The sequence below is a fragment of the Monosiga brevicollis genome, genomic scaffold (genome assembly GCF_000002865.3).
Source record: "Monosiga brevicollis MX1 MONBRscaffold_12 genomic scaffold, whole genome shotgun sequence".
Lineage (NCBI taxonomy): Eukaryota > Choanoflagellata > Craspedida > Salpingoecidae > Monosiga > Monosiga brevicollis.
In genome coordinates this window covers 776,774-799,961 of record NW_001865049.1, presented here as the reverse complement: position 1 = coordinate 799,961, position 23,188 = coordinate 776,774, and the positions used below count along the sequence as shown (strand labels likewise).

The 23,188-nt window shown below is 55.7% G+C and overlaps 7 protein-coding genes across 7 annotated transcripts; 2 read left to right on the top strand and 5 right to left on the bottom strand.

Moving 5' to 3' along the window:
- Positions 1-18: 18 nt before the first annotated feature.
- On the bottom strand, positions 19-1,646 carry MONBRDRAFT_32697 (uncharacterized protein; the record flags this gene model as incomplete). Its single annotated transcript, XM_001746312.1, has 8 exons — positions 1,375-1,646; positions 1,216-1,269; positions 1,041-1,091; positions 860-961; positions 655-762; positions 444-556; positions 188-283; positions 19-130 (listed from the first exon to the last, which is right to left on the bottom strand). The coding sequence occupies exons 1-8, from the start codon at positions 1,381-1,383 to the stop codon at positions 19-21; spliced, it is 645 nt and encodes a 214-aa protein (XP_001746364.1). The 5' UTR covers positions 1,384-1,646.
- A 359-nt stretch (positions 1,647-2,005) lies between these two features.
- On the top strand, positions 2,006-2,883 carry MONBRDRAFT_26027 (uncharacterized protein; the record flags this gene model as incomplete). Its single annotated transcript, XM_001746435.1, has 4 exons — positions 2,006-2,228; positions 2,346-2,428; positions 2,600-2,634; positions 2,739-2,883. The coding sequence occupies 4 exons, from the start codon at positions 2,006-2,008 to the stop codon at positions 2,881-2,883; spliced, it is 486 nt and encodes a 161-aa protein (XP_001746487.1).
- Positions 2,884-3,913: 1,030 nt separating this feature from the next.
- Positions 3,914-4,540, bottom strand: MONBRDRAFT_8798 (uncharacterized protein; the record flags this gene model as incomplete). Its single annotated transcript, XM_001746311.1, has 1 exon — positions 3,914-4,540. The coding sequence occupies one exon, from the start codon at positions 4,538-4,540 to the stop codon at positions 3,914-3,916; it is 627 nt and encodes a 208-aa protein (XP_001746363.1).
- A 445-nt stretch (positions 4,541-4,985) lies between these two features.
- MONBRDRAFT_37349 (uncharacterized protein) lies at positions 4,986-7,232 on the bottom strand. The gene is made up of 8 exons (XM_001746310.1): positions 7,100-7,232; positions 6,741-6,987; positions 6,561-6,654; positions 6,283-6,411; positions 5,926-6,156; positions 5,569-5,876; positions 5,342-5,472; positions 4,986-5,218 (listed from the first exon to the last, which is right to left on the bottom strand). Exons 1-8 carry the CDS (start codon positions 7,122-7,124, stop codon positions 5,151-5,153), a joined length of 1,233 nt encoding a protein of 410 aa, XP_001746362.1. The 5' UTR covers positions 7,125-7,232; the 3' UTR covers positions 4,986-5,150.
- A 1,042-nt stretch (positions 7,233-8,274) lies between these two features.
- MONBRDRAFT_37348 (uncharacterized protein) lies at positions 8,275-13,485 on the top strand (the record flags this gene model as incomplete). The annotated part of the gene is made up of 6 exons (XM_001746434.1): positions 8,275-9,011; positions 9,133-9,431; positions 9,572-9,989; positions 10,139-13,027; positions 13,132-13,213; positions 13,387-13,485. 6 exons carry the CDS (start codon positions 8,275-8,277, stop codon positions 13,483-13,485), a joined length of 4,524 nt encoding a protein of 1,507 aa, XP_001746486.1.
- A 439-nt stretch (positions 13,486-13,924) lies between these two features.
- MONBRDRAFT_32693 (uncharacterized protein) lies at positions 13,925-17,503 on the bottom strand (the record flags this gene model as incomplete). The annotated part of the gene is made up of 15 exons (XM_001746309.1): positions 13,925-14,141; positions 14,293-14,375; positions 14,480-14,811; positions 14,933-14,987; positions 15,074-15,139; positions 15,234-15,343; positions 15,471-15,616; positions 15,748-15,852; positions 15,939-16,032; positions 16,172-16,324; positions 16,419-16,533; positions 16,651-16,792; positions 16,878-16,959; positions 17,200-17,231; positions 17,357-17,503. 15 exons carry the CDS (start codon positions 17,501-17,503, stop codon positions 14,004-14,006), a joined length of 1,800 nt encoding a protein of 599 aa, XP_001746361.1. The 3' UTR covers positions 13,925-14,003.
- Positions 17,504-18,236: 733 nt separating this feature from the next.
- Positions 18,237-22,693, bottom strand: MONBRDRAFT_26023 (uncharacterized protein; the record flags this gene model as incomplete). Its single annotated transcript, XM_001746308.1, has 3 exons — positions 18,237-18,889; positions 19,042-21,724; positions 21,914-22,693. The coding sequence occupies 3 exons, from the start codon at positions 22,691-22,693 to the stop codon at positions 18,237-18,239; spliced, it is 4,116 nt and encodes a 1,371-aa protein (XP_001746360.1).
- Between the last annotated feature and the right edge of the window lie 495 nt (positions 22,694-23,188).

Genomic DNA, 23,188 nt, shown 5'->3' with positions numbered 1-23,188 from the left:
GTGGAAGAGAAAGAAGAGTCAGCTGAATTGAGTTTGGTTGGATGTGTGACAGGTGGTGCGACGCTCGTTGTCAATGGCCACAGGCTTGGCCTCGGGCTGGGGCCCTCCCCTCTCCGGTTGAAAGAGAAGACTGTCAGGAGATATGGAAATAGAGAGCAAAAGATCGTGTGCGGCTAGCAAGAGCTACAGAGTAATCTCATCCTCAGGCTGCTCGGTTTGCTCGTGAAACTTGTATTTGATCAGCACGCCGCTGTCCAAGCGCAGCACTTTCCTAAGGTCCTTGCTGCGCAAGGTCGGGCAAAGCAATGCACACAAATGAGATTGACCATTGAAGGAGAGGGGCGGGGGGGGAGAAGAAAAAATGGCAGAGATGCAACCTGGATGTTGCGGTTTTTGCTGGCTTCACCAAGACTCAGAGTAAAGCAAGGAGGCATCGAGCTTACCCGATGGTTGTTCGCGTTTCGGCATCGCTGGCTGTGCGGTTCCAGAGGCACAAAGAGTCATCGCTCTGGCGAATCTTGAGCACAACGCCACAAACTTCCTCAGAATGGGTAAACTAGGGTTTGGGCATTTGAAGCAAGCGTTAGCCCCTGCCAGTCGAGAAAGCAGGGCGGTGGTTGGGGTTCGGATTTGACCGGGCAAGCCGCATCGAACCTGGTCGCCGATAATGGCCAGAAGTAGATTTTCCCAAGCTCGAGACGAGGCTTGAATGCCCTTCTTCAAGTGCAGGCTCCATCGGCCACCGCTCTTGTTCTTGTCGTCCTGGTTTGCACCACCAGAGTCAAAGGCAGCAACGATGCATTTGCATTGGGCAGTGGAAAAAAAAAAAAAAAAACGAGGCCTGGCAGCACCAACTAACCTCCCAGACGGGGCGAATACCATCGCGAAAGAGCATGAGGTCACAGATGGGAAGCTCGCTCGGACGCTGCAGAAAGCTGTAAACGTTCCAGAATTCCTTGACCTACACCAGTGCACCATCACACGGCACGCATGGTGAGAGCAAGCACGCCGAGCAGGTAATTCAGTCTGGCCGGGTATACCGTGGACACGGTGCACATTTTCTGCATTGAAGCGTCGAAATTATCGCGATTCTGATGGGCCAATACAACAAGAAAAGAGCTCGCGATGAGGCAGCAGCAGCGAGCTCCGCCCGGGATGGGCAACGCTTGTCATAGAATGGAGTGAGCGAGCGAGCGAGGTGAATGGAGGACGAACACGCTGCTTCTTGTTCGAGTACCAGAAGGTCCAGGAATAGCGGAGCGGAATCTCCTATCGAGCAAAAGGAGCAAGAGGGAGACGGGTTGAGCTGGCAGTAAAGAGGCCACCCAGCCTCGGCATTGGACCATCAAGGGGGACGGACACCGCACAACTCACGTCCGACATGATGGTAGCGGAGTAAAACAAGGGTCACGCGCCCGAGAAGCTGATGATGGGAATCGCAGAGAGCTTCACTGACGAAGCCGACACCAGACACGCCCAAACACGGCGCACACGCCTAGCCAAGCTCGCTCACAATTTATCCCCCTTTTATAACAGCGCTGCCGTCGTCTTTCAAGTTCCACTGAGCTGCCGTTTGTCGGTCTGCCGTCAGATCGTTCCTCACTCTCTCTCTCTCGCTCTCTCGCTCTCTCACTCTGACAACAGCATCAAGCAAAAATGAAGAAGAGATTATCAAAAATAGAGAGGAGACCTGATGCATGAAAAGGTACCAAGTGTAAGTCTATCGCCCTGCTTTTAACGCCACTTGACAACTTTATCCGGTTTTGGATCGAGTCTCGGTCAAGTTTCTTCTTGGTAAGCTTGTAAGCTTGAAAATGGCAGCCGTGCGTTCGCGGCGTTTGCTCGCTGTCTTGGGTTGGGCGGGGTGAGCGCGGTGCTCATCAGGTTGAATGTGGATGGTGGTCGGGGATGATTGTAGGTGCGGCGTTGGAGGGCCTGGCTAGGAGGACGCTCTACGGCGGTTTGCTTCCCTTTCTTGCTCTGAATAAAAAAAATTGTCGCCACGATGGAGGACGCGGCAGCAGAACGTCGGGCCCGGCTCAAGGCCATGCGCGCCAATCTCATGGATTCAGCGCCTGAGGCAGAGGACAAGGACACATCTTCTGCAGTCTCTGAGGCAGAGCCACAGGAGTCTGAGAGCAGTTCGGAGCCTCAGCTCAAGTTTCGCAACTACCGACCACAAACGGAGATTGAGGGAGAGCAGATTGAGTTGGCCAACGATGATAATGGTGCGCATCAATCGTGGCATGGCTTGGGAATGTGCACCAGTGTTCATGTGGCGAGTACCCACCAAGAGCTCAGCCCTGCACACTCGTGACGACTGACAACGTGTATGATTCCGACAGTGGAAAACGCCGTGGTGCAAGTTCTGGAAGAAAAGGCGAATGATGACGTGCTGCAGCAAGTCACCAAGGGTCAGGCCATCGAGGTTTGTTCAGCGTCTGAGAGACTGTCATCCCGTCTGCCCACCACCTCTTTTGCCCATCTTTCTCGTTGCTGTCTCCTGCCTGCTTTGGTTCTCGGAGTGGGCGTGGCATGCTCTTCTCATCAAGTATTGGCAAACCCATGCGTGGCCCATGTTTGGTCCGGCGCGTTGCAGGACGTCCTGTCCTTGGCACCTCGCAAGGTAGACTGGTACGTCTGAGTCAGAGCGTGGGAGCCACAATCTGACCGCACCGTCCCCCCCACCCCATCTCGCCGTTGTGCGCGAGCTTACGAATGGTGTGCTCGGATCATAGGGATCTCAAGCGCGACTTGGAACCCAAGATGGCCAAATTGGAGAAGCGAACAAAGCGTGCTATTGCCGAGCTCATTCGTGAGCGTCTGCAAGATGACACTGAGGCAGAGGAGTTTGCCAAGGTTAAGGCGAAGGCCCAAAGCTGAATTGAGCTGTGCTCCACATCCTTTGTCGAGTGCCATGTCTGCTGCCGGCTGCACGTCCTTTGCCTGTTTGATCATGCCAACATCAGGAGAGACGGCGAAGGTGGCCCTGGCAATGGACGCTCTCTAGACGCCACCCCATGCACAGATTTTGAAGCCAAAACGACCCATTCGTTGGTGCTCAGCAACGCTGGCTCTCTTGCACATCACTGACGTGAAGAAACTGGGCCTGAAGCTTGTCCAAAACAACGGTGGGGCGCAGCCGAGCACGTGTACGCCTGCTTGGCCGGCAGCTGGCGCTCATTCTGTCAGATCTTCAAATCAAATCGCACAAAAATTGTATCAATTGCATTGTATCAAAGAGATGGACAAAGGGCACGCGATGCTTGGGCATGGTGTAAAGACAGAGCACGGTGAGATCGCGTCAGGAAATAAAAGGGATTAAAGCATCCAAACGTCAATCCCACACAGGGCAGCCAATCGCGCTCAGCGCGGCACAAGATGGGAAAAAAGGCTTAAGCAAGCTCGTCAGAGCTTGGCAGAGGAAAAATTGAGCCTTTTTGTAGCAAGATAGAAAACAGACGCAAGTCTCAGCGCTTTTGCGCCAAAGCCAGGAGTGTGGGTGACCGCCGTGGCAGCTCAATGGGAATCTGCCGGTGGTACTGAATCAGCATGGGAATGGATGCGTGCACAGCAGTTGTATCGCCTGTATACCGCAAGCAAAGGCCAGTTGGCGCTGTGAGCACTGAGCCCCAGAATCAGTTGAGGTGCGGAACGTCGATGGGGTGAGCGTAAGTTAGCTGGCGTACCGAGTTGCCATTTGGAAAATGAGCCGTTGAGCGGCGTGATGTGGATGTGAGCATAGCGCATATCCGCATCCCTAAGGTGCAAGTGCGTTTGGTATGATGAGCCAGACGTAGCTCGACCAAGCAACAAAAAGAGGGGAGGCGCTTTGTGCTACAAACTTGAAAGAAAGGACAAATTGGCCGGCCTGGCGAGCCGGGCGAACGACAAAGTTGCCCGCGGGCTCCTGTCACACATAGCACGATCCAAGAGTGGCAGCGGCACACAGTGCACAGTGAGCGATGCTCTTCACGCGCATAAGGCAGCAAACTGCATGAGCACAATCAGGGAAAGGACGGGCACATTGCCAGCGCAGACGCACGTCTTGGAGCATGACTTCAACGTCTTGACGCGTGACGTTACGATAGTACCAATCTTCCTCAACAATGACACGTTCTGCCGGGTGCATCTCTCGCGGGTTGAAAGGTCCAAGCGCAGGGGCTGGGGCCTCCGCCATGGAACGATAGATGGGGGGTGGGGGCCGCTGGGCCGTGACGGGCGGTGCGGCGGGTGGACGCGAGCGACGCGGGGGCAAGGGCTCGCGATTGGCCGTCGTGCTATCCTCTGTCAGGATGCCGGTGTACTGAGCCGGTGCAACCGCCACGGGAGCCCTGCTATGGGCTTGGCCATTGGGGTTGTTGAAGGGCCCTTCGATATACGTGTCACTCTCATCCACGACCGCGGCGTAGATGGACATGGCGCTGGTAATGGGTCCGTCCCTCCCGTCGAGAGTTTCAGATGCGAATGTCCTGTTGAGAATAAGTGGCAAGAGCAGCAAAGAACCATCGGCACGATGAGCCAGCAGAAAAAGGGCCATCCATCCACTTATGCCTCCCCCCGCACGTTTGGCCAGGACCCGGTCAAGACCCGGTCAAAACGGTCGAGACCCTGACGCCGCCCTCCAACTCCGCCCCCCCACTCCACCCCCCTACCGGCCGGCACATGTAGTTCAACAGCATCGATACTGACGTTAAGTCGTAAAAGAACTGCACAAAGTCAATAGGAATAGAGAGGCAATATCGTACGCATGCGACAGCAAGTGAAGTACGCACAACAACAACTTGAAGCAAGAGGGGGGTTAAATCATGATCCCATGCGCGATGAAGCCATCTGAGGACGGCGGTATGGGGGTCGGGGCTGATGCAGAAAAATGTTGGACGCTTGCAGTCTTGGATGCTTGCAGTCTCGATTAAAAAATCAAAGCGGCGTAATGGAAGGGAAAAAAAAAAAAATGAACAGGCGGAGGAACAACAAAGATAGACAGCGGAAAACGAGGGGAGTGAAGTAACGGAAAAAAAAAGAAGAAGGGCTCTAGAATCCGAAATGACTAGGAAACACGCAGGGCGAGCCGCCGACAAAGGAACCCGCGGCCACAGAGCAAAGGCAAACAAGGAGCACCTGCACGAGAGGGGAAGAAAAACCAAGACCTAGTTGATTTGGTGATAGTTGGCTCGCTGGAGGCGTGAGCGCTTCCACACGGCGTAGACTCCGCCCACTGCAGGATCAAGGAGCAAGACGACACAACAATGCTCGTCAGCCAGGATGAGGCAATTCATTCACAGTCAGACAAAAAGGAGGTGGGGTGGGTAGTAGGGAGGCGATTGCCAAAGCGACATACCAATGAACGCAATGAAGGGAACACCGAAGCTGACGATGGTGGTCATGAGAAGAGCAAAGCTAAACTGATTTGAACCATGGTCTCCCGTGCCCAGAACGGCGCTCATGTAATATGACGAGGCATTCTCCCACCTGTGGCAAAAACTGATGAGAAACTGGGCCAGACAGCCAGGCAAGGACTGACAGCTGCAGGTACGACGTAAAAAGTGACTTGAAAGTAGCACTTACCCATCGCCCTTGCTGCCGAACAACAAGATTAGCTCGCTGCCTTCCCCAGCCCCACCAAAGAGAGAAGACGGCAGGGTGGCATTGTCCACAGGAACAAGCGAGGAGACGTTGGTTTGGACTGAGGTCATGTTGCTACTGCCACGGCTGGCCGAGCCGTAGACAACTGGCTTGAAAGCAAGGTAGCCATGAGTAACCTGGTTACTGGGAGCCTGAGGAGCCTTTTCCGTGCCAAGGATGGACAGCTTGAAGACAGCGGGGGAGTGCTCGTCATCGATGCTCATTTCCGTCTTGAGCTTCATGTCAGTTGCCTGCAAAAGTTTATGAATTTGAGTGGCAGAAACGGGGTATGAGCCATACCAAGACGGTTTGGAGGAACGGCATAAGATTCGAAAAGTGCCTTTCGCGAGAGAGTGGGGCGATCGTAGATCGGACCGTGCGACTGGTGTAGACATGGTTGCGGGTGCCAAAGCGCGAGTTCTTGATTGTCGCATTGCAACCCAAGAGGATGAGGTTGATATCCGAAGCATTGGGCATGATTGGGATGGCAGGCGCCACTGCTGCGTAACCCTTGCCCGTGTGCATAAGCAGCTAAACCAAGACCAGATATAGATGGACAGCCAGATTGACAGGCGGGCGGAGCAAGATTAGGGGTGAGGGCAGGAGCGAGTACGAGGCAAAGAGGCAAAGGCCAATGCAGGCGGACAAGGGTCATACCGAGACGTTCACGCTGCAGTCGCGCGTGAAAGAGGTGTTGAAGGTGAGGGTGTCGGAGGTGGCGCCCGGCTTTACGGTCCACGCACTCGAGCGCAAGCTCAGGGGCATTTCACGATGCAAAGCTTCGACCTAGCATGCGTGCGAGGGTGTGCACAGAGGGTGAGGTTGAGCTTCGAGGGTATGGTCATGCAGCCACTGCAAGAGTGGTTGACAATGCGTTTCTTCGTCGGTCAAACGCGGATGGACCAGACACAAGCAGGGATGTGCATCCATCCAACCTTGGTATCGTTAAACTCGAGCAGGGCGTCGAGAACAAAGGCTTGGCCGTACTGCAGCCGATTGCCAGACTTGATGGTGATGGCCTCGGCCACGCTGCAAGACATGGTCCCATATCGTGAGGGCTGGCAAGAAGAGGAAAAGAGGGCACGAAAGGACATGGGCTCTCCGAAATGGCTCACAGGGCGGGGGTGATGGTGGGATTGCGGAAAAGGGTCCAATTGATGGCGACGGCCCCCGGATCGACGTGATCGTCAAAGTTGAGGGCAAAGTAGGTAAAGTCTTGGCTGGCGACGGCCAAAAAAAGGGTGCCAGGTTGCGCATCAAGCGAGCCCATGGCAATTTCAACCGAGGTGGTCATATCGGCCGGCCGTCCTGGATTACGGACCCAGCCACCCTGCGCCGTCATGGCCAGGGCGGCGAGGGCAACTGTGGGAGAAGGTGCAGGCACGCATTTTGCAAGTCAAAGATGGGAGGGAAGGAGTTGGGAGAGGAGTGAAAAAGACAACGGGTGGCGAACGAGGTGTGAAGCGGAACGTACACCAGAGCGTCGGAGAAGCCTTCATCTCAGCCAGGCGCCAGACGCTGCGTGTCACCCGATGCACGACGCCAACAAATCACCTGCTGACCTGTACTTCCTCCCTCTACAAAACCAACAAAACACCCAGCATCAGCTGTCAGTCACAGCCACCATGGCAACAGCAGCAGCAGCAGCAGCAGCAGCGAGATGAGACGAGACGAGACGAGATGAGACGAACGGCCCAGACGGTCAGCGCACACACACACACACACACGTTTGCTGCTCGAACACATAAAAAGAGAGAGAGTGAGAGAGAGAGCGTTCAACGAGGGCTGAGAGTGAGTCTCCTTGTCTCTGTGAAGACGAACTTTGCTGCCTTCACATTTTGCTGACATCTGACATCTGACATCTGACATCTGACATCTGCAACGAAAAGCGGGGTTGGTAGGGTCAAGGACATCGATACGAGAGAGAGAAAGCGTTGTTAACGAAAATCGTGTGTCTGTGTGTGCTGTCTCTCTCTCTTTGGCTCTTTCTCTGTCTGTCTCTCTCTCTGCCTCCCTCTCTCTTTGCCTTACCAATTCATTTCTCTCTCCCTCAAACTCTCTCTCTCTCTCTCAAACTCTCTCTCAAACTCTCTCTCTTTTGAGCGCCACCAAAATCATTTTGTGACCCTCCTGCTGCTGCTGCTGCTGCTGCTGCTGCTGCTGCTGCTGCTGCTGCTGCTGCTGCTGCTGGATGCCATTCCGAGGGTGATCCGGGGGGAGAAGAGGCCGCGCGATACTACTCTGGCGTCTGGTTTTATGTTTTTACAGAGGAGCCTGATTGAGCTGGCTGACTTTTGGACGAGCGGTGGGGCGTTGGGTTGGCCATTGCTTGGCTGGCAGCGCTGATTATCAGCAACGCGAGCTGCCGCAGGGCACGGACTGACGAGTGTGTGGTGCAACTGTTCAGGTCATCGTTGCACCGCCGCTTGTCGAGCGAGCTGTTTTTGTCCTGTCCCTTCCCTTCCTCCCACCGCACACGCCTTCACCGCAAGCAGTCCCACACGCGCCTTGCACTCTGTGGACACTCACCGCCAGCCGCCCGCCGCCAGGCTCGACAACCGACAACCTGCAAATCGCCGTCTTCCTCCCTGATCCTTGTTGCCTCGGTACTGCGCGAGCCGACGTTGCACGCCAGGCACGCCAGATGCCATGGCGGCCGCTGCCCCCGCAAGCCCCAAGGTGGCTTGGGCACCCGCGTCCAGACCCTTGTTAGCGGCCACCGCATCCTCGCCAACAAATTGTGGCGGGACAGGCAGCACCGTGACGGTTCCTGCCGTTGCGCTTTTTGCTGGCGAAGCCAACCGACCCGCCCTGGTTTCCCTGAGCCAGGCCATCAGGGAAGCCTGTATCCAAGCCGATGGCGCGCTTGACCTCGATTTGTACAGCCCGGATTCAGATATTGAAGATGAAGACCGCCCCTTTCTGCTTGACGCCGATGCCCTCCTGCGCTGCCACTTGGCGGTTTTCAACCTGTCAGCCACCGAACCCGTGACAGCGGCCGAGGAATACCTTGCGGCTCACCTCACCGAAGCCAGTCTCTTCTATCCGCAGCTGACAGACGCTGCTGGTGCACCCGATGCGAACCCACAAGCCACCAATAGTCTCGGCCGCATTGCTCTTTTGCTCCGTTTTGCTTTGCGCCATTCGCAGTGTCGCCTCGTTGTTCTCGATGAGGGTGCTGCGGATGCCATCGCCCGCATTGCCTCCTGGCTTCCAGACGTTGCTGACCAACACGAAGCTCAATCTGCTACCTCGAGCGGCCGACTGCGCTGGGAGCTGCAAGCCCTTCAAAACGAGGAGTGGCCCACCCTCTGCTGCGAAAACCTGTCGCCGCCGCGCTTCGTGTCCAATGCGCACCGCATCTCGTCCATCCTCGAGTCCTTCTCGTGCGTCCCTGTCATCCCCTCCCTTCTTACCCCATGTACACTCACCTTCGCGCCCGTGACACGTTTCATATTGTGCACACGCATGCCCTCATCCTTGCGTTCACACCCGCGCCTTTCTCAGGTATGACCCCGTGTCAACGCCTCAAAATGCCGCTGTACCTCCGGCTGCCATTGAGAAAGGTCGCCAGCTCCTTGCCGCAACTATGGACGCTCAAATTGCCGACCAATCCTCGGCATGCCATCTTGCACCACACTCCATGCCTGCACCCGGGAACAACAAGTCGTCGACAACGAGCCCGCCCGACTCACCCTCTTCTGCGGCGTTTTCGTCGGCCTACACCTCGCCTTCTTCCACATCCTCGGGCCCTGATGTGGCTCGCCGCAAACCTCTGATTGCTCTGAGCTCACGCAGTTCAGCCCGTACGTGTTATTTATTTTCCGTTCCACCCCGCCCTCTCCCCGTCACCCGATTGGTTTTACACGCTTCCCTCTTTCGCTACGATCTGCTGTCGTCAATTGTTTCAGCATTTCACGTCTGATATCGGCCTGCATTGTCATAGAACGCGTGGCCGTGATTCAAGAGTGGATGCGCCAGAGCTTGGATCAATCCAACTTGGTGCTGTTGCGTCATCGTTTTGGCCCACAAGATGGTTTACGACAGGATGAGGCCTTGATCGAGGCCGCTCAGCATTTTGTGCATGCCCTCGATCTCCATCACCACACTCAAAACGTCGAGACTCTGCTCACACCTACCCGTCATCGTGCGGATATATATGAGGAATATGCTCATTTTCGAAAGCATGACCGTCTTGAGGTCTGCCTCGTAGATAATCGCGAGTACATCCACCTGTGGTACAAAGAGCGCCAAGTGCTGGTCCTCAGCGAGTACCTAGATATTGACATTGCTGACGCCACGGCGACCACGCGCTTCCTTGTTCGCTGCGACACGGATGACGCCAACTTTGCCTGTGATCTTCCGTAAGTGTACCGAGGCATGAGGATGCTCTCCAATTTTTTTATTTTTTTATCTATTTATTTTTATTTTTTATTTTTTCCTTTCCTCATCTCTGCGCTCTTTGTCTTCACGTTCTCTGTCTACCGGCTTCTTAAATGCCGCTTGGCTTCAGAGAATCTTCTACCTGGCCGGCCTTGGGTCGACGTACCGTGCCTTGTTATTATGTCCGCAACCTTGCCACCGGCGAAATGGGCTGGTTTCCGAGCCTGCACACCAACCGCGCCTATTTGAACGAAGGCAGTATCGGAACCTCCGTTGTCACTTCAAGAGATACCTCCAACAGCCCCCCGCGCTTGTCTTTCAGTAGTAGTAGCGGTGAACGGAGCCTGTCCCCCTCACCCAAACGAGGCAGCAGCCTCAAGCACTCCCAGCGGCGCAAACGTGCCGCCACTTGGACATCGACCCGCTCCCGACCGTCCATCATCGATAGCTCTTCAGTGGGCTCGCGCAGCCCCCCTCTCGCGACAGCAGGTGGTCGCAGCAGCACCACAGACAACGTTGAGACCCACGCCTTTGGCAAAGGATACCCGTCAAGCTTGCAGCATCGTAGCCCGTCAGACTTGCTTCGTGACTCTCAGGCCAGCCCGTTGCGCGGTATCTCGCGCACTGCAGCCCCCACACAGTACCCAAGGCGCCGTGCTTTTACCAATACGGGCTATGGCTCATCAGTCGCCTCGCGTGACGACAATATCAATGCCAAGGCAATAGGCGTCGAACGCATGCTCGTGGCTGTGACCAGCTCTGGCATGGATCGGGGCCTTTCCACCCCGCTGCCCTTAGACAACACCATTCCGTTGCCGCGGCGCCACCCGGGCTCGCCCGGAACGCGCAATCGGCTCATGAATCGGTCGCCATCACGCATGGCCAAGGGCACCATTATTGCCAGCGAATGCAATCTCCGTATTCGTGTGTCTCGCAATCTTATCAACTGCCACTTTGTCACAGGCGAGTCTGTCCGGCGCACCGGCGACGTGTGTGCAGCCATGCAACTCGGCAAGATGAAGCCAGTCCCCGGTTGGCAACCACCAGCAAACGTGTCTGCTCGAAGTTCATTCAGCAGCCACGCTGTCGCCAGCCCCGGGGCCACGCCCACACCGCAGAATGCTGGCAGCCCGCCCATCCTGGCCAACTCGCTGCCAGTTCCAAGCACGCCCCTGCGTGCCTTCTCCCCTTTGCCTCTGAGCATGATTCGCGAAGAGTCGGGCAGCGAGAGTAGTAGCCGCCGCGTTTCGCCGCGTTCCTCTGCTGGATCTCTGGCTGCCAGCAACATCAGTGAAACAAGCTCATACAGCAGCTCAGCCACAGTGCCTGGCTCCTCCCTCGCCACTGCCATGGCTTCGGCCTCTGGTCCTATCAACTCGATGTCAGCGGGAATCAGCACCACCGCCGTGACTCCAGAGGCGAAGGGCCAGTCCAGTGAATCTCAGGAGACTTCTTCTGGCCATGGGAGCAAGCCAGCCAACGTTGAAACAACAGCTGAAGCCCATGAGCCACCACCCATTCTTGACCAGGATCGGTACAAAGTGCCTTGCGTGTGCGTTTCACACCAAAACCTGACGGAGGCAGCCTACAGCCGCGAGTACTGCCACATCGTGCCAACCAGCTTTGTCAACCTCGTGGCAACGCAAGCTATGGACCTTTTGCACCATCCAGGAAACGCAGCAAGCCCTAATATGTTTGAGACAACCGAAACACCGGCTCACTATTTCTTCAATTATCGTCGCTCCTATCTCGGTGCCATAGGCACGCCCAACGGCGTCCACAAGTCCAGCATTCAGCACAATGAGCTGGTCGAGTTGATAGAGCCATCCTTCATGCGGCTGGTTGAGGTCGAGTCCCTTGAAACCGGCCAGTTGGGCCCTGTCATGGAACAAGCCCTGGAGCCCTGCTCGATGCGGCGCATCCCACGTGACGTTGAGTACATGATGCGCAGCTCCTTGCAGGAATTGGTCATGGCTCAGCCCCAGTCGCACTTTGTATTGGTTTTGCAAGGCTGCACCCACGTCAGTCGTTGGCGCCACATCTTGCCCCGCTGGTGGCCCGACAACGTGACCGTGATTACTGATGCCAACCCCGACGCGTGCCGAGGCCTCGAATACACACCCGGTATCACCACGGTGGACCTTGACTACAAACCTTCCAACGACGATCCCACCCACCGGCGCAGCAGTTTTGACCATGAGCGCAACGCTGTTGTGGTAAATGGCGACGTGCGCTCTCGCATCGGACGTTCTCGAACCTTTAGCCACCTCACGAAGCACTCCCCAGACATTGGCTCGGTGCTGCTTCAACTCTGCGCCATGGGCATTGATATGGAAGTCTGGAGCTCAATCAAGGCTGAGCTTCGGACGTGCCTGCCGCGTGCTTCTCTGCGGACCATCGCTAGTCTGGCGCTGGTTGAGGCTTTGTCAACCCTTTGCCCGACCTTGGCCAATGCCCGGACCCAACCCACTTCACGCCGCCCAAGCGAGAAGGAAAAGGACGTGGATCGGCCCTCGGATGAGCCGCAGAGTGATCTCGATAGCTACCTGTTGCTTCAGCTTGATGATATCAGCAGCGACGAGGAAGATGATGACGATGGCAGTGATGGCAGTGGCGACGATGAGAGCAACGACGACAGCGATGAAGATGCCAGTGAAGATGACACGGAGGAGGAGAAGGAGGAGGAGGAGGAACAGGATGCCATTCTGCAATTGTTGTGCTTGATTGTCTTTCAAGGGCGTGGCTGGCGAGCGTGCGATTGCCACGCGCTGTTTTCCACGCACCAAGCCTTTCGCCATGCCGTCTTTTGCCTTCGCGCTTTGCTCTGGCATACCCCAGATGACCGTATCATATTGCGGCATGACTGGCTGCAAGAAGCACTTTTGGGTTTGGTTCGCAGTTGTGGCGACGACATTGAAGCCAAAACGCGTCAGCTCATCATGCAATATTGTCTTGAACGCATTCTGGCCTTCGCTGAGCTGCCGATGCGTACCGAGTCCCAATCCTACACCCTGTGTCGGTATGTACTACCTCTTCAGTCTGCCCTGGTCCAAGATGCCTCTTGCAATCGGGGCTGAGCAAAGTACCATCTTACAATGTTGCATTCAACCTCTCTGATCGTAGCATGGCTGTTGAGCTTCGAGATCAACTCGAACTTTGCGAGGCTGCTGGCATCCACGCGAAATCATGTGCTCGCATCCCCGAGGTTGGTGTCAAAAAGCTTTCAATTCGCTGCTGGTCCGCATCTTGCTTTTCCATGCACAGGGGCTGTCCTCAAGTCAATTATGCACGCCTGTCGTGGTAGATGTGCGTCAAGCTGCGCTTGTGCCATGGCACCAACCCTGAGCTGACTGCAATCTTTGAGCTGTTGTCTCACAGCAAGTTTTTCGAGGAAAGTGCAGCCTTGATGGAAACACAGCATCCAGCACAGCGACGGGGTCGCCGTCGCCAGGCAGCTGGTACTTCAGCAACGGCTAGGACGCGTGTTAAATTTGCCGATCAACCTGAGCTCATCAATGCGTTTGCACCCGATGAAGCATGACCCCATATTCGCTGTCGAAAGCTCGGTTAATCTTTTCGTTTTGATTTTTTTCTCCTTCATGACCCCACCCTCGCCGTTTATTTTTTTTTTGTCTTCTGTGTTTTTCGTTTCATTTTCTTTTGCGGGACGTTTTTGAACCCTCATCTTTGTATGTACCTAATATTATTGCGCGCGGGTTTGTCTTTGAACATAAGCCATTGCGTTTTCTTTTGACTGGCCTGTCTGACTTCTGACCATGCATCTGATGATGTCCTGAGAGTCGAGCCTCCTGCTGACCGTCGAGGCTTGGCCTTGTGCAACGAACATGAACATAAAAAATAATTGAGATAATGCTGCTGCACCTCTCGCACTTCATGAGAACAAATGGAAACATTTGCTGCCATGAAGCACAGTGAGATCTGGCTCACGGGATAAAATCGATTCACATGTCAGTGACGGCTGCTAATGCTGGACATTAGCTCACAGGTTGCTCCAGGCCCTCGTCGCTGATACGAGAGCGAATGAAAGTACTTTCACTCTGCAACTCCTCCAACTTTTGCTGCCACTGCTCAGTAAGGGCGTGTAGCTCCTGTTCCTGCTCTGAAGAGTTGGCCTAGTAAGGCGATGAAACATCCACCCAAAAGGAAAAAAAAAATTAGTTCATGTCTGTTTAAAAAACAGAAATATTGATACATGTGTCCAAGTCACATCCATTTCCAAAGAATGAAAATAAAAAATGGTCCTTGGATGCCCCACCTACGTACCCCTAGGCGTTGACCACGTCGACGCAGTAGCGGCTGCAAGTACTTGGTGTCCACGCGTACCAGCCACGAGTTTGGCTCCTCTGCTGCGTTTGCGAGTGTGGGCATGTGATGAACATGGGGGAGTGACAGTACCACAAGCATTGCTGTTTAGGGCACAACACAAGCTACCCCGGCGAAGAGGGCATACCGTCTTGCGACGCAGTTCGTGTCGGGGATTTGCTACCACTGCCCTTGCGGCGGGAGCGCAAACATTGAAGCAATGGCATTGTTGAACAGCCAAAAAGCACGATGGTGCAGAGCACCACCATGAGCGTTGTTGACACAAAGACATTCTTGACCTCGACGTCAAATAGTTCGAGCGGAAGATGCAGCGCCAAAGCAAATGCAATGGCACCGCGCAGGCCGGAAAACCACATGATAAACTGGTGCTTGGAGCTGATTTGTGCATTGGCAAAGACATTGACCGACATGGAGAGCGAAAATATGTTAGCAGCTCGGCCCAGCAAACATAGCAGCAAACTGGAAGGCACAGCCAACACCAGAGAGGTGCCGCAAATGAGATGATGAATGTCACGTGTGGTAGCAGCTGCTCAACCCCAACCCCAACTCCTCTACCCCCCTGGTGGGCCAATTAAGCTACCTGTAACAAACAATGTCCACCCGGATGTCCAAGCGAAAACTGAAAAGAGCCATGCCTGATCACAGGCCCCAGATAAAGCAAGAGAGGGTGAGCCAAGTCTTGGGCGTGAGCTGTGGCTACTTTTGCCATCGGCACCCGTACCAATATACAAGAAGACGGCCGTCTCGGCGAGAAGGGCGGTGGTTCGAAATGCCTGCTTGACTGTCACTGTTACCACAAGCCAGCAATATGGGTTCAGTGCCTTGAAGCAAGGTGTTGAGGAGAATGCAGCCAGCTCGCATCGTCAATCTGAGCACGATACCTTTGGTGGTGGGGGACAGGTTCCCGTGCGCATAGTGTGCTGTGGTAATGCCGGCAAAGAGAATTGCCATGATGCCACTCAAATCCCAGCCCTCCGCCAAGAGATAGGGCCTGCATGGTAGGGAATCCCGGTGATGAAATACAGCAAGGATCGAGAAGCGAGCGAGGAAGCTATGGGGCAATATCACGAGCAGTCGCAAACTTTCTGGCAAGCCGTGACCAGGCTGACTGGACGTACAAGTAAGCAAAAATGCACACAAAAGCAAACTCGACGGCAGGGAGTTGAAACAAGTCCAGATGCTTCGTCACGAGGGCGCACAAGAAGCCAGCCAAAACGCCGATCAAGGCTGATCCCACTGAAGCGACGATAAATTCCCAAAAAACCTATCAACGCAATATCCCAGAGCATGGCGTCGCGAAACAGCGGGCCCCGGTTCATCAATGGGGAAAACGCTTCATCCAGAAAAGACGAGGGCCCGGAGCCGCACGACACAAGCGGTGCAACATTCACGCACGGAATACAGCAGTCCAGATGTGAAGTGGTGCTTGATACCAATCTCAATGATACTTCGAGTGAGAACGATGGACACGGCGTCATTCAAAACGCTCTCGCCAAACACCTACGAGACGGGAATGAGCAAATGTGTGTTGTAAGCACGCACAGTGCATGTATTTACATATGTAGTCACCAGCTGACTTGACCCACCAGCATGTAGAGGCTCGCATCAATGTCCAGAGCTTGAAAAATGGCCAGCGTCGCCACGGGATCCACCGCAGAGATCAGAGAACCAAATGCAAACCTGCCTCGGCAAGCATGAAGAATAGCCCCAGGACGTCGGGGGGGAGGGGGGTGTTGTTTGTTTTTTTCTTCATGAGTCATCGTGCAAAACAGCAATGTGTGCCGCGAAAGCGAATTGGGGCATCGGCAGTTTGACGCACACTTGGATGGTGCCAAAGTTGGGAATGTAGCCATATTCCATGAGAAGGATGAAACCACCCCCAACAACAATCGTAGAGAGAATGGTGCCAATCACAGCAAATATCAGAATAGTGCCCAATTTGCTGAAGAAAGCACCTCGCTGTAGAGAGTATCTGCACAAGCACAAGACCGGCCAGGTGAGAGGAAGTGAAGCATGAAACTGAGAGGGATTTAGAGTCACAAGAGTAGCCTGCCGCCTACTCGTACCCTGATTCAAAGATGATGGGAGGAAGGAGGTACAAGAAGAACACAGTGGGGTCAAAAGCTTCGGCACGCTCCCAGCCCATGTCATCGAAGCGAAAGACCACGGCGATGAGGGCCCCTAGGAGAGGTGCGTAGGAGAGCAAGCTGAGTCTCGAGCCCACCACTGAACGACTCCTTTGAGCCTCCAAACCCCGTCAAAGCGAAGTCCTCTCTGCGGCCTCTGGTAACGACGAACCCAACGCAATGACGGCCACCGAGTCAGGCAGAAAGCTCCATCGGCTCTTGGCCAGCCAGTAGATGAGAAACAGGGAGCTACCCAGAGCAGCAATGACCAGGAAGAGGTGCAAGCTGGCGTTGGTCTCTACTTCAGCCGAATCCTATAATCAGTCATGGCGCATGTCAGGTGTCTGAGCAACGACAAAGGCTGCTGCGCTGGGCTCGCGTGCAGAATATTCATCGTACGAGTGTATTGAAATCCAGCAGCCGATTGCTTGATCCCGTCTGACTGTCCTTCTCCGGCGCAGCGGAGGCATTGCCCTGGCTGCTAAAACATGTACACGTGATATTGGTAGTTGCAGGAATCAAAAAGCCGCGTGTCAGCTAGCGGGACCAGGACAGCCAAGACAAGGCCCGGGTTCGCACACCAACACTCGTCACATCCACACACACACGCGCACGCACACGTGCGCATCAACCGCTGTGCATCCGCCAAGAGCGGCGTCTGTACAAGATTTACGTCACTTCAAAAGAAAGCGACTGCAAAGCTTTTGCACGAGTTTCTGACCTGACATTGAGCATAGTTGATGCAGCGGGAGCCTGAGAAGCAACGCAACAATCCAGGTTAGAGCGAGCACGGATTAAAAACTCGATATGGTCGCAAGACCAAACTGTACAGCATGGCGCCCCTCGGCACCCCGATCATCCGACAAGTCGTGCTTTACCTCTGTCGCTTTGGGGATGGGCCGCAGCTCCTGTGGATGAATCACATGGGCGCCCCCGTTTCGTGCGCCCTCTGGCAAGGCCACGGCATGCAGCAGTGCGCACAGGCTCATGGTGGTGAGCCCAACGGCCAGAGCCGTGGGCGCCATGGTGGCGCACCACGCGCAGGAGGATCAGACGTTCACTCACAAGCCCATACAACCCCCGAGCAGTCGTAATGCTATTGCGGTTCCGTCTTTCAGTTGCCACCTTGACACACGACCCCAGGAGCCGGCCGTTGTCGCCTCGTATCCACCTGTGCCTGTCGCTCAACTTGTCGTTCTAAAAAATGCCGTGTTCGCAATGTCAGAGGAAAGAAGTATCTGACAAAGTTCATGCATGCAAGCTAGCTTCCGAAAAACAGAAAGGCGAAAAAAAAAATGAATTTTCAGGGTCAATTTTGTGGTGCAACTGCGCCAGAGATGATTTGCTGCTCTTTCTGCTTGGCGCGATCGTCGACACATGATACTCCCTGGTGGTGATCAGGGCCTGATTTCACATTGCTGCTGCTGACGCCAGATCGTGCCAAATGCCTAAAAAAAACGGATCAGGTCTTTCAAATTTTGTTCCAAAGTGTGTGGGCATTTTTTTTTCCCCCTTCTTGTCGTTTCATCCTTGAGAGAAGATTACATGGAAAACGTCAAGCAATTGACGCGGCGTTGTCACCTTGACATTTTGTACAGACAAGAGGAGACATAAAGACGACGATGGGGCGCACGCAGGTGATCGCCGTGACGCCACAGAATGTGCACGCGCATGTCAATTCGTAAAAGGGAGCACGAGAAACTAACGAGAACAGGGGGAAGGCCTGCTTGCATCGACTCGTTGTGACAGGTGGGAGGCTTATGGAAAGTGGATCAACGCACAGGCACTGGTTAGGGGAACATCGGCACGTTCCCAGGCCGCTGACAGCCGGGTTGTAATACTTGCGGCGCTGGGACGACTGGGGTCGTAGGGGAGGTGTTGCACTGCCTGTAGCAAGCCCCAGAGTGCCCAGCCGTTGTTGGGATAGTGGGCCAGATTGGCCTGAAACGTGTCGTAGGCGGCCGAATAGTTGCCCAGCTCCAACTGCAGCTGTCCCAAACACTGCTGGATGGGTTGATGAAAGTCTGGAGGCTCATCATATGGCCAGCCCATCTGCTCAGCCACGGCTGTGCTGAGCAGTGACAACGCGGTGGGCACACCTGCGGGACCCGTGGCCCGCGCCACTGCAGCGCCCAACGTCCAGTTGGCAACACGGCAATACGTGGCCGCTCGTCCCGTCAGAGTAGCCTGGACGCGCTGCAAGTTTTGAAGCGAGGCGCGTGCGCCAGTCACGTTGCCCGTGTGGGCTTGCGCAAGTCCGATGGCGTAGTGCGCCAGAGCCTGCTGGTACGGAAATGGGCGTGGCATGGTAAACCAGTCAGCAGCCAGAATGGCGTCCCAACTGCCAAAGCGTACAAACGTAGTGGCCGGCCAATTGTACGCCAGATCTGCCCCGGGTCCGTCAGGGCGATCTATGCGGCACGCATAGGCACACCAGGCAAACTCGGTGAGGAAGAGATGGGGCAACAAGGAAGGTTCGCCACGACAAAGCAACGTGGTATCACAAAGCACATGGCATTAACCAAATACATGCCGCAATACACGAGTAGAGTCCCGTGCCTACCTGGAGCAGCCTGGTACACCTGGCGCACCACCTCGCCGTAGTGGATAGCAGTGCTTGATTGGCCATCCATGCAGGCGCAATAGATGAGGAAAATCAAGTTATGTCCAGGACCGTAGGGGACAAGGCTGTGGTTGAGCCAGGTGGCATCCGAAGCGTGCGCAATCATGTTGGCAGCTACACCCAACCCATAGTAGCCCGTGCGCAAGAAAATGTGCGCCGGCATGTGCTGCAGGTGCTGCCAGAGACTGGTGACGTTGGGAAGCACCGAGCTCAGGCGCTGTGCCACGCCGAAGGCACGACCCGCGGCATTGGGACCCATGCCTGCACCGGATGGCTCGACGGCATGAATGTACAGGTGCGACACAAACGGGTGTCGGGGGCCCGGCAGGACATCGTTGGTGTTGGGGTAGAAGAGATAGGACCCCAACAGGTCAATTACCCAGGCCAAGTCTGGCACAGGCGTCCCGTTGGGAAAGTTGAAATGATAGCCGTCATCTTGGCAGTGAAGAAGCATATACGCCTCCGCTGCAAAGGCAGCAAGTGTGGGGTCGCTGTGGACCAGCGCAGTGGCGTTGAGGGCTTGGGCATAGGCCATAAAGTGGGCCGTCTGATTTGCCTTTGGATCCTGGCTGTAGCGCTGTTGCATGCCCCGGATCAGCATTGCTTCGGCGGCAGTGACGCTGTGGTTAGCAGCCAGCGTCGCAGCTAGCTCTGCATACTCAAAGCCCAGTCCACAGGTGGCGTTGCTGCATTCCGGATGATTCAAGAAGGGTCCGTTGGCATAGGCCACGCCCCAGGCACACATGGCGCAAGTAGGATCGGCCTGCAAGGCACGGAGGTAGGTGGCACTGGCGGCATCGCGGGCGAAACCAAATGCCATCATGGTGGCCTCGTTGAAGAGGGCTTGCGCGGCTGGGCTGTGCGTGCTGACGTTCCAAGTGAAATTACCCAAGCGAGGTTCCCAATTACCAGAGGCGAGATGGGCCATGGCAGGGCGCGCGCGTGCCTGAGCGGCAGCTCGTGCTCGGGACACGGCATTTGGTGCGGCGGGGCATTGCGATGCCACCGTAGAGGCTCCAATCATCCCGCGGTCTGAATGCACCGACATATGGCAGTGCCAGGGAATCACACCTTCAAACGTTTGGGGCTGCCAGCGGATCCGGACCCACCCCGCGAGTGGGGTGGTGACCGTGTCTCGCCAGTCACCGAGTTCATAGTCGGCGCTGACTCCACCGTTGCTATCGCTGGCCACCTGAAACTTAAAGGTGTGAAGGTGAAAGCCGTGCGACAGCGTAACGGGCTCCTGGTAGTCCCGTAAAAGTGCCCCTGAAGCGGCATTGCGGTCCATGGTGGACAGGCACGTTGTGACGGAGGCATTGCAGATCCAGATTGGGTTGACAAGCTGCCATTCTTGCACGCCACTGCGAGCGTTGATGCAGTCTCGTGAAGGGTTTGAAGCATTGAAAGCTTGCTGCGAAACGCCGTAAATGGGCACGTCGGTCAAACCAGCTGTGTTGTTGATGAGGCGAATGAGATCCCAGGACACGTTGCGCGTGTTGCCTGCGGGAACCGATGCAGGCCGAAGATCTTGAAGATAAGCTGGGCGGGAGGGCAAGCGTGTGGGCGCGGACATGTTGAGGTTAGGTCCCGAAACGTTGACAAGGGCGATGACACCCGTGTTGAAGCCCTCCTGAGCACCGAGGTTCCACACGTCTGGATTCTCGTTGGACCGAAGCTCAAAGAGGCCCGGCATTGCACAGGATACGGCCACGTCACCGCGCGCCCCGGGGGCAAGAACAAGAGGGTAAGATGTGTTCTTGAGACGGGGGCTGCTAAGGTACACGCCGTCCATGGACAAAAGCCAAACGGTGCATCCTGGAACGCTGAGGGAGAGACTCGCCTGATGGGCGCCATTGACAAGGCGCCAGCGCTGATATTCCCCGGGTTGCATGGTAACCACGGGCTGAAACTGGCCATTGAGCAGAAAGTAGACGCCATCAATGGGATAACCGTAACCCGGGTCGCGGCGCTCCATATTGAGCGGCAGGGCGTCAGAGCTAAAGGCTCGCAGGGTGGCGAGCGAGCCGGCGCCATCCATGTTGTGGCAATGAGAGAGGCCATCTTCATAGGGGCAGTTGATGTCATCTTGCGTGTAGTTGAAGTATTCGATGGATTGCAGAAGCATGACGTGGTCGCGGCTTCGAAGCGCCTCGAGAGCCGGGGGCAAACTGTTGGGGGGGTCATCCACCACGACTGCACCGGCCATACCCATGGCAAGTTGGAGGGAAACGGAGCCGTGAAAATGGGGGTGGTACCAATTGGTGCCTGGCGCATGGTCGGTCGTGAGACTGTAGGTTTGAGTGAGACGACCACCTGGGCCGATGCCGCGAAAGACGTCGTGCGGGGTGACCCAGAGGCCGTGCAAGTGGATGTTGGTGGTGTTGGGACAGCGATAAAAGTTGGAGTCTGGGCCGGCTCCCGATGGGCCGGCCTGACAAGCGTCGGGCGCCTCCAGGTGATTGTTGAGTGTCACGTGTATTGAGTCACCAGGCTGGACCCAAAGCGTGGGCCCAGGGGTGCCACCATTGTAGGCACGCACGTTAAATTCGAGGGGGCCACCCGAGAGCCGAGCCACGCCCACGTCGAGGGTGGCGTTGAGCACGCCCTGCGCGGAGCGCAACACCTAAAAGGCGAAAGACACGAGTGTGGTCAAGCGGAGTTGGCAGGAGCAAGAAGGACAAAAAAAAAAAAAAAAAAAAAAAAAAAAAAAAAAAAAAAAAAAAAAAAGCAGAAGAGGTGAGGCGGAATGAAGCGGGCTGCACGACCCAGGATGGCGGTGCTTCTTCAGGCCGGATGAGCACTAGAAACGCACCTGGGGGGAGCGAAGGAGGGGGTGCGAGCCGTTGACCACCACGTCGTATTGACGAGGCGAGAAGGTGGCGTTGGGCGTGACGTGACAACGGACGCAGACAACTTGGTCCTGAACCGTGTTGAGAACATTTGAGTCAATCGGGCTCGATGTGGCAGGGTCGGCGGTGGGGGTCAAACGCATGGCCGAGATGTGATCAGTGACCAACGTGGCCAGGGGCCCCTCGGGTAGAAGCGGGACGTTGAAGGCCGTGCTAAGCCCTTGCTTGACCTTGGAGGAGGCGCCATGGATGTACAGCATGCTGGCTTCGTAGCATTTACCGGCACGCAGGAGCTGGGCTTCGCGAGAAGCCGCGCCTAGACGGTCGATGAGCTCCTCTTCCTGCTGCCAAGCGGCCGAGTAGGCGGCCAGGGAGGAGAGGCGAAGGCGCCGTGGCTCGCCTCGTTGTGCGTATAGGGCCAGAAGCGAGCGAGCGCCGTCGTCAGCCAAACCTTGCTGCACCAACTCTGCGAGTACGGCGTTGAGGTCTGAGGTCGACCAGGCCTCGCAGGCGCGCACCGCGTGCCCATAACGTGCGGCGTGGCGACGAAGGTGGCTGTTCAGCACTTCAGGAAGCGCAGCGGGATGACTGGCGGAGAAGCGTTTGGCCGGCAGCATCTGCATGGCTCGTGCCCGATCTGCCGTCGCTGCAGCATCTGTCGATGTATCTTCCGCCGAGTGCAGCCCCGTGGCCAGCCCGCACAGCAGCAGGGCCACAAGGCCCAGGAGGCTTGTTTGCCGCATCGTGTACCCAAGCCGAATCAGGCCAACGCCTGCGTCCACAGGATGAGCTTGCTTGACGCGTCGTGCCTCCACGTCAACCCGTTGCCTCTATTGCCATGAAGCTCCCTCCTCTGCGTCGTGCATATGCCAACGGAATTCTTGTTCTTCAAATGCCACTGCCCTTTCGAGCATGGATTTGACATGTGAACATCAGAGAGAGAGAGAGTTTGAGAGAGAGAGAGAGAGTTTGAGAGAGAGAGAGCGTTCGCTGTTGGGTCGGTTTGAGAGGATGTGTGTTGAGAGTTTGTGAGAGAGGGAGAGCGTTTCACAGAGAGAGAAGAGAGAAAGAATCCTTCCATCATCATGACGCACCATCATGTCCAGTCCATGTGTAACGCGGCCTAGCTTACAAGATCCTCTCTCCATTCCGTGTATGTGTGTGTGTGTGTGTGTGTGTGTGTGTGTGTGTGTGTGTGTGTGTGTGTGTGTGTGTGTGTGTGTGTGTGTGTGTGTGTG

Excerpts from the sequence above, each read along its gene's own strand:
- MONBRDRAFT_37349 (XM_001746310.1), bottom strand. The coding sequence starts at position 7,124 with ATGAAGGCTTCTCCGACGCTCTGGT. Across the intron at positions 6,412-6,560 it reads TCGAGTTTAACGATACCAAG|GTCGAAGCTTTGCATCGTGA; the intron begins GTTGGATGGATG and ends CACGCATGCTAG. Across the intron at positions 5,877-5,925 it reads CGTTCCTCCAAACCGTCTTG|GCAACTGACATGAAGCTCAA; the intron begins GTATGGCTCATA and ends AAACTTTTGCAG.